At 45.4% G+C, this 9,541-nt stretch overlaps 1 protein-coding gene across 1 annotated transcript in view; it reads right to left on the reverse strand.

Annotated features, from left to right (window-relative positions):
* Nucleotides 1-201: 201 nt before the first annotated feature.
* Nucleotides 202-9,541, reverse strand: part of ca14 (carbonic anhydrase XIV) — a gene marked incomplete at both ends in the record, with an annotated part of 17,300 nt that continues 7,960 nt past the window's right edge. Inside the window, 8 exons of the mRNA XM_080858189.1 lie at nt 202-298; nt 1,998-2,051; nt 2,389-2,473; nt 2,625-2,648; nt 6,396-6,522; nt 7,115-7,272; nt 7,551-7,617; nt 8,130-8,225. Of these exons, the coding sequence (XP_080714315.1) occupies nt 202-298; nt 1,998-2,051; nt 2,389-2,473; nt 2,625-2,648; nt 6,396-6,522; nt 7,115-7,272; nt 7,551-7,617; nt 8,130-8,225 (708 nt within the window). The remainder of the gene's footprint in view (nt 299-1,997; nt 2,052-2,388; nt 2,474-2,624; nt 2,649-6,395; nt 6,523-7,114; nt 7,273-7,550; nt 7,618-8,129; nt 8,226-9,541) is intronic.

The following is a 9,541-nucleotide window of genomic DNA, read 5'->3' on the forward strand; positions in this document are numbered from 1 at the left end:
AGATGCGGTGGGCGGAATATATATATATTGACAAGAAGGAATTGACAAGAATGATAGAAATCGAGAGAGAAATGGAGGAGTGGTGGTGACAGGAGGATGAAGAGATAGGAGTAAGTGAAAGGAGGCAGAAGAGGGAGGGAAGAGTCAGCTCTGGATCATGCACAGAGAATAAAGGATGTGGTTAATGTCAAGGGTCAAAGTTCAAGGTTCCGACTGAGCGGGCTCAGCTGGTTTGCTGGACTCAGCGGTCGTCTTTAAAGCCATGTCTTGCTTCAGTGCCTTCCCCATGTCTTTACTTCTGCAGAAGGAAACACGATTTCAGCAATTCTGTCCATTGCATTTAAAACGCCCCGGCTTTTTTGAAGCAATGTTGCATATATACCAGCAGGTGGTGCTATTGCACCATTTCACTCTATCTGTCAGTGTACTGTATAGCAGACATAGTAAGTAGACATAGTAGACATAGACATAGTAAGTGCTTAGTGTATCAGACCATTTTCTGAGTATCACCCTCAGTTCTGACATCCCTGTGTATAATTAGTGCAGGTGGCAGACATATACATGAACACTGATGATTGTGATGCGATGAAACAGCATGGACAGAAGACTAATGAAGAAAGAGGGAAATGATTAACAGCTAACTAAACTAAATACCTTCATGAGCCAGCCACAAATGCTCTGCTGTTTAAATGAAAGGTTTCCGTTCCTAATCAGAGACCAGGGAAGTGTAATCAGACTGCTGTTAGTGCGGCGTGAGGGGAAGGGACGGACGGTAAGTAGCGTGCATACGTGACCCAGTACATGTATGACCGGGCCAGCACAGGGGTCCTGAGGGGGAGTTTCGGGGAAAGCGACAGGATTAGTGTGCTTGGGATTTACTCTGAGGAGAAACATGTGATGTGGAGTTTGTGGGAAATGGTGAGGGGGGGGGGGGGGGGGGGATTGGGGGGGTTGAGGGGGGGTTGTTGGGCAGAGGGTGGCAGTGATCTTGAGTGGTCAGAGAGCTCTGGGTGGGAAAGGCTAGGTAATGCTTTATTTTGATGACCCATGTTTATTCACGTATATAAATATTCAACATCTGTCAACTAACTGTCAGCTACCTCTCCACTGACTATAAGTATGGCCTGGAAACCAAGTTTGAGAGTGAAAACGGCTGGCGTAAACCGCAGCGCAAGCGCACTGTTGCATAAAACAGAGGTGCTTTTAAGACAGAGGTAAAGGTGTGGCACTAAGTGGGCGGAGCCAGGCCGAAGTTAATTAGTTCAAATCTGGTTAAAGCCAAATTATAGCATTGCCACCGAATCCTTTTAAACCAAATAAGTCAGACGGGATTTCAATGTAAGAAGATCGCAATACCGTTGCAGGATCTAGACAGTGTTTGCCAGGAGCACTTTGACAAGGGTGTGATTTTGAGGTTGTAAAAAGTTACATAGTTTTGCTGCCTGATATTCGGTGACAGGCTTTTCTTGTTGAGATTGATATAGCGTATTCCATAAAGGCACCCATTCTAGAGAATGTATTTAGGCCTACCATGGATACACATTCAATGTAATCATCTAATGAAACACACAATTGCAACTTTGGAGCCAGGTATTGAAATGAAAAATATAGCTTACATCTTTGCTTAAACGTTTCAGCCGCCATTCTGGGACTCACTGCAGCGTGATTTTTTTGGGGAACAGGAGAGATGAGCTCTTTTTTCTATAGAAGATAAAGTTTTTATATGGAAACGTTTTTTTTTATAACTTCCACTCTTTTCTGACGTGCGTTGAAGTGACGCGAAAGAATGGTCTAAAGTATTTAGTGCAACAGCCTATTAGGTTCGTTTTGGGTAACAACGGTATTCAACATTAATTAGCCTTGCCTTGGACACCACATGGCTTGTGGGCATCAAAATAAAGCTGGATCAGTTGATATTGTTATTGTTTTTATTGTTGATGTCTGTGTTAGGGTCAATTAATGTATTAGGGGTCATAGGTCATGAATCAAAGAAAGACCTGGACTGGGGCGCTGGCCTGACACTGGGGAGGACGTCCCAGCTAGACGTGGAGCTGTCATGTGACGAGGAGACAAAATCATGTGACCAAAATAAACAATCAAATGACCAGAACACAATCTTTTGATCAGAACGCAAAATCATAAGACAAAATCAAGCAACGATGACAAATGGGTCAAAATCAGGATTTAAGGTGACATGATGATCAGCCGCAGCTACAGACCAATCAAACTGACAGAAATGCTGTCCTGTCTTCACATACACTGTTTGATTATTATCTCAGAATCTGTCAACTAAAATGTTAACATAAGTCAGCGCCAGGGTTGGTAAAAGTAGAACTGGTGGAGACACCAAAATACTGCTGCTTCTTTGTCCTGACCAAGGAAACTTACCGTATGGTCTTTACTATGAACCGGATTATCACTGCGAGGCCTACACATCCACACAACGATCCCATCACTATCGCTGAAATTTCACCTGACAGAGAGAGAGAGAGAGATAGGGAATTACAGTATAACCTGCTTCAAACTGCATTAGCAAAAGAAATTAGAATTGAATGAAAACCATTCAGTAATATTCTCAAATGAAATGCGATCAAGTGGTACTTTTACAAACACTAGAATTGTACCTGCAGTGTAAACTTTGACCCCTCCTGAAAAAGAAAATATGGGAAAATACCGTAAGCCATGTGGATATAGAGGAGATATAACAGTGACAGAAGATAACAAACAATTTATTTCTAGTTTTTGTTGAGAACAGGCTGTTATACTGTAAACTGCTACTGTACACAGTGCAATTTATACTTCTATGTTGCTAATGCCTTTGATATTACTGTGTGTGCGTGTGTGTGTGTGTGTGTGTGTGTGTGTGTGTGTGTGTGTGTGTGTGTGTGTGTGTGTGTGTGTGTGTGTGTGTGTGTGTGTGTGTGTGTGTGTGTGTGTGTGTGTGTGTGTGATTATACTGTACATGGTGCCATCTACTTCATCTATTGCCAGTCCTGTAGCACTCGGCACTGATTCTTTCTTTTCGTCTCTCACAGTTTTGTTCCTCCCATCTCTCTCTCTCCCTCCCTCCCTCTCGCGTTTTTTCTCTCTCTGTCCCTTTCTTTCCTCTGCTCTTTCTTCTTCTCTGACTCACATGACAACAATGGTGGCTGTGTTCATGAAAAGGGATTTTCAGAAACTAATGATCCAGCACATAAACAAATAACTCAGCCCTTCGCCCTCTCTCTCACACTCCCATTATTTCCCCATACCCCCTCTCTTCCTCTCCCATCCATCTCTCTCTGCTTCTGTCTCATTCTCTCTCTCTCACTCACTCTGTCTCTCTCAAGTCAAATTTATAGTTCAGGTGACAAGAATCGCTTGACAGAAATTATGTAGGCGACAAAATTTGTTCATCACATAGGCATTCTTCAAAAAATGAAAACACTGATTGGATAACAACTTGTATAGTTGTACATTCTGGAGTGTTGTCGTGGTCACAGTGTGCGGCTGTGTTTACTTTGTAGCTACATTATATCAAGATGGACGTATATCAGGAGAGCCTCGCTGAGTTGGAAAGAATCTATCTACATTAATATGAGTGTTCCTAAGAGTATCCCAGGGATCAGTAGAAATTAAGTCATTGTTGGGAGGTAGTAGTAGTCTAGCCTGAATACTGATATTACATAACAACACAACAACACAGGTTACATGAGGTAGTAGTAATTCAGCCTGAATACTGATATTACACAACAACACAACAACACATGCTACATGAAGAAGTAGTAGTCTAGCCTGAATATTGATATTAAAAATGCACAGCAAAACTAGCCTTGCACCTGATCTTTTGGATTCCTTGAGGATCTTTTGCTGCAGCTTCCATGTTCTAATGTAAGACTCTGAAACGGCTACAGTATAGCTGTTTTCTCAAAGTCTTAGACCCACAGTGCACTTGCCACTCTAGGACGAACCAAGAGGAAATCGAATGGAACTTGGTAGACACAACACACTGGAGTTTTTGAAGACTGGCGAAAGGCCCTTGAAAGCGGTGTGTGTGTGTGATGCAGCACACCTATCAAAGAGATCCGTGACTGCTGAGCTGACCTATAAGTGGAGCAAACCATGTGCAGTAATAACTTTGAAGACTTCATTGGCAACTCTATTTTTTCATGAAATAAATTATTATATTCATCCACTATTTATGTCTTGTGGTGCTTATACTATACTATACTATTTAACCCAACACTTCATCATACTACTACTACTACTACTTCTACTACAACTACTACTATAAAGTACATTTTGTTAACTTAACAAGAAAAACAGATTAATGTACATATTAGTTTCTGTGTTAGATAATAGAGACTAGTTATATTTAAGGTAGTTAAAAGAAAGAGTGTGAACCCTCTCCTTCTGACCATAGCCAGGCCGTGCTGTGTTAGGAAGTAAGGATATGTGCCAGGTCATTTCTGATTCCAATCACTGCTCTTGAAGCTGGTGCCTTTGACATGAGGCCAATGTCGTTCAGGTTTTGTCTTCTGCTGTGACCCATGTCCTGCAGTGTCAGTATAACATGGAGGTATGTACCTACGATTTAAGTGTAAAAACAACACTCGCAAAAAAAACTCTATGGGATGGTACCATATCTACTGTATCTATGCATGACCGTGATATATTCTCCGAGCCTGACAGTGGAAAGACTGAACCATCCCATCGCATCATCGGTGTGTGTTAGAAAGAGCCTCACATGCTTTAACCACGTCCACTGCTTCATCAGAGTGGAACGCGAGGGGCCTCCCCAAACTCCACCATCAAGCAGCCACAATGTCAAAGGTATTTTCAACGATTTGCCTTGCTCTTGAGTGACAAGAAATGTACAAAATGTTGTCTGTCATCCAGAGATACGCCTTACAATTCACTTACAGAGATTACTGCTATGTAGGCCTGTTCACTAACAATAGGCAGCGGCGTAGATTATATGTAAATATGTGCCACTGGGGAAAGCCGTCAGAACAACTGCTGCTGCAGTGCTGACTGCATACCTGGGTACGGGCACACAGGTGTGTGTGCAAAGGAAATAATTCGTCTGCCCAAAAAAGTGGGGAGGTGGAACAATGGTCCGTGGCGGGTCTTTTAGAGGGGGGCGCACACAGTTGACCTTGGCACAGCCTCTGTCCAAAGATGACGTCCTGAAACACCCCTCCACCACTCTGCCTCCCGAAAGTCCCAATGTCGACCATTGTGAAGCAGTAGTTAGCATCGAACACAGGCAGGAGGACCACTAAGTGACTTCCTTTACAGTTAAAAAAAAGTCAATACCGGCTGACTGAGGCCATTTGATAAAAAAACATGCTTCTTATCATTGCATTCGAGGGAGTTTGTGAAGTTAAAAAGCCTCCACAAATCACAGCTAATTTCCTGCCACTCCGCACCGGAAACAGAAAACAGGGAGCAGAAACACTGAATTGATAGTAATCTCCACTGATTCATTAGGAATATCGGGAATAATTCAGGAATATGGTGGATAGGCCATATGGATGCATGGGTAGCATGGGCCAGTGCAGTCAGAAAAGGGAGCTCTCTCATTGGTTGGTGGGCATCAGCAGATATGCCAGGAGCCCATCGTGAGGGTCGGGCATGAACGCAGGCTGACTGGCACCAAGCCTGCCAACATGCCACATGGCATGTGCAGCTTTACCATGAGAACTTTTCAAACGCAAACCCAAGCTTGAGCACTGTGTTCACGCAGAAAAACAGTGACTGATAGTCTGCTTTGGTAACAACAATGCCATAGTCGCATGGGTGCTCCACACGAATGTCAGCTAATCGCCATCATGCAATTAGTCCGGTGTTAACAATGTTGACCATTGTGTGGCCGTGGTAGTAGCCTACTGTATATACACCTAGCTGTAAACTTTTCAGTGTAATGGTCTGAAAAGTAGTTCCTGCTACGTTCAAATCCTGGTGTAGCCTAATTAGTGATGTGCATCATTAGCACAGGTGAGCTCGTCGTTAAACTTTCAGGGAGAGCCAGGGTTGTTTTCATCCCACCACATTGGAAAAGTTAGGAACATGGCACAACCGGAAAATAACAGAAACAGTGGTGCCATTATGTCAAACACTGTCAATCGTATTTCCTTGTTGATATACACAGACTGACAGAAAATGAATGACACTGTAAAATATAGTGTCTAATAAACTCTTTCCTTCTCTGTCTCTATCTTTCTCATTCTTATTCTTCTCTCTCTCTTTCTCTCTCTCTATCTCTCTGTCTCTATCTTTCTTCTTCTTCTTCTTCTTCTTCTTCTCTCTCTCTCTATATCTGTCTTTCTCTTTCCTTCTCTGTCTCTGCTGGTTTCTCTCCCTCTCTCTGTGTCTCTCTCCATGGATGTGTACTGTGGTGCATCTCTACTGACTGTGTTGGAAGGAGGCGAGGACGACCCTCTTGTTGAGAGGCTGGGTGGCGCGGTAGTTATCCTGGAGCACTGAAGGCTGGGAGTCCCCCTCTTCACTGGAGTACAGGAGAGCCTCAAGCTTGACCAGCTGAGGAGAGGGAAGAGAGGAGAAGGGAGAGGGAAGAGAGGAGAACGAAGAGGGAAGAGAGGAGAAGGGAAGGGAGAGGGAGAGGGAAAAGAGGAGAAGGGAGAGGCAAGAAAACAAAGGAGAGGGCAGGAGAGAGAACAGACAAGGGATAGGAGAATAGAGGAGAAAAAAGAATAGCATGGATGGGATATGGAGAGCAAAAAGCAGAGAATTTAAAGAGATCATTTGTTGAGCAGAACATCTTCCTCCTCTATAGGTTGTTGCAGCACGTGTTATTCAATGTGTCCTAAAGCTCTATCCTCCTTGTCTACCATCTTCTTCCTCTCACCTCACCTCCTCTTTTCTCCTCTCCTCTTTCCCCTCCTCTCCTCTCCCTTTCTCTCACCTCACCCCCTCTCCTCTCTTCTCCCCTAGTCTCCTGTCCCCTCCTCTCCTCTCCTCTTTCCCCTGCCTTCGTCTTCTTTCCACTCCTCTTTTCTCCTCCTCCCCCACCTGTCCTCTGCTCCTGCCCTTCCACCTGTCCTCTGCTCCTGCCCTTTCACCTGTCCTCTGCTCCTGCCCTTTCACCTGTCCTCTGCTCCTGCCCTTTCACCTGTATCAGGGAGAGTTTGATGGTCTCCTGGAAGACGGTCCAGAGGACGCTCTGGTAGCAGGGTGGGGTGGTCAGAGAGCCGTTGTAGCGGTAGTAGCTCCGCAGGTCCTTTGGCAGCAGGGTCTGGATGTCAAACGCAGGAATGGTGACTTTCTGCCCTAGAGAGACAGCCAGCGGGGAAGCACTAGTGATTAGTGGCTGGTGAAAGACTCTAAAGTAGACAAAATGGTAAAAAAAAATGTGGCCATCACAGCAATTGACTCTACAGTGAATGTGGTTTGAAACAGGCACATGCCAGATGAAGGCCAGGTCATTTCAGTCAGTGGCTTGATCCATTCTAGAGACTTTTGTATGATGATAAATTAACCAGGTGTTGGGATCTGTATGGCTCAGTTGGGTGCTTGTATAACACCATTACCATAACCCTGTAACGCACCTGCATGCCTTATTCGGCTCAGGTAGTTGATGATGTTGGCATATGCCTGGTTCGTTTCCTCACCCACCTGTGGAGGGAAGGCAGTGTCAATCACCATGGTAACAAGGAGAAGAAATGCTCTACAGCAGTGCAGTGCTCTATAAAACTCAAGAACAGCTAACCACAAACCAGGAGTGGTAAGATGAATACTGGTGGTGTTAATAATTGATGGTTATAATTAGTCATAGATTTATAAACTTCCATACATGTATTTATTAATATTTGTAATAGTATGTGTTGGTTTCCTTTGGCTGTGTATAGGGCTTTCATTGATAATAAACAATAGAAACTGTTGGAATACATTTATTAATTGTATTTAGATATTGTATTCAGTGATTGATAATGATATCTGCTTATTAACATTGGCTGAGTGTAGAGCATAATAAACAATGATAATAAACAACAGTGAATGTTGGTTTACAGGGGTGGACTGAGGGTTATAAGGTGATTAAGGTTAATAGTTAAGTTTAAGGGTTAATAGCAAGTGTTTGAGGAACCCTTGATAATGGTCAATGGTGAGTGCTTGGTTTGTGAACAAACCTCCATGAGAATTCCCAGAACTGCCAGACCATCTCTCTGAGTCATCGCCATGGAAACATTCTCATACAACTCAGAGTTGTAGTGGACTATGTGAAGCTGAGGAGACAAAGGGTGCCATTAGAGATTTTACCTCCGTGTGTGAGAGAGAGACAGAGAGTATTAGTGAAAGTACGAGTGTGTCTGTGTTCTTTCCTAATCTGTAAATCCCTTGTATTGTGTATAGATGAATTGTGAAGGTTTTCTGTGTGTGTATAAGAGCTGGAGTGAGTGAAAGAGTGAGAAGGACAGAGGGAATGGCAGACAGAAAGAAACAACATGGAGAGAATGATGGACAGCAGATTTAGAGAGAGAGTTAGGAGAAAGAGTCTTGCTGAGTCATGACATTCACAGTGGCCCAGAAGAGAGCAGAGAAGGCAGAGGGAGAGAGGGGAGAGGAGAGAGGGGAGAGGAGAGAGGGGGAGAGAGACAGAGAGGGGGAAAGAGAGAGAATGAGGGGGAATGATGGACTGATGGAGAGAGAGGCAGGAGGAGAGAGGGGAAAGGAGAGAGGGGGAGAGAGACAGAGAGGGGGAAAGAGAGAGAATGAGGGGTAGAGATGGACGGATGGAGAGAGAGGCAGGAGGAGAGAGAGGCAGGAGGAGAGGGGGAGAGGAGAGAGAGGCAGGAGGAGAGAGGGAGAGGAGCGAGAGTCAGGAGGAGAGGGGGAGAGGAGAGAGAGAGGCAGGAGGAGAGAGGGAGAGGAGAGAGAGGCAGGAGGAGAGGGGGAGAGGAGAGAGAGAGGCAGGAGGAGAGGGGGAGAGGAGAGAGAGAGGCAGGAGGAGAGGGGGAGAGGAGAGAGAGAGGCAGAAGGAGAGGGGGAGAGGAGAGAGAGGCAGGAGGAGAGGGGGAGAGGAGAGAGAGAGGCAGGAAGAGAGAGAGAGGCAGGAGGAGAGAGAGAGGCAGGAGGAGAGAGAGAGGCAGGAGGAGAGAGAGGCAGGAGGAGAGAGGGGGAAAGAGAGGCAGGAGGAGAGAGAGGCAGGAGGAGAGAGGGGCAGGAGGAGAGAGGGGCAGATGAGAGAGAGGCAGGAGGAGAGAGAGGCAGGAGGAGAGAGGGGCAGATGAGAGAGAGGCAGGAGGAGAGAGGGGGAAAGAGAGGCAGGAGGAGAGAGAGGCAGGAGGAGAGAGGGGCAGGAGGAGAGAGGGGCAGATGAGAGAGAGACAGAGAGGAGTAGAGGAGAGAGGGGGAAAGAGAGAGAATGAGGGGGAAAGATGGACAGATGGAGAGAGAGGGAGATATAGAGGGTAATGCCCCTGACGCTCCAAGCCGAGCCTGCAGCCCTGTGTTTGAGGTGTGTCCTGCACCGTCGGCACTAGTCACACCCCTGTTGGCGGCTTTTCAGCCGATTGAGCGTGTCGAAAAGACGGCACGGCAC

This window comes from Sprattus sprattus, assembly GCF_963457725.1.
Source record: "Sprattus sprattus genome assembly, chromosome: 19".
Lineage (NCBI taxonomy): Eukaryota > Metazoa > Chordata > Actinopteri > Clupeiformes > Clupeidae > Sprattus > Sprattus sprattus.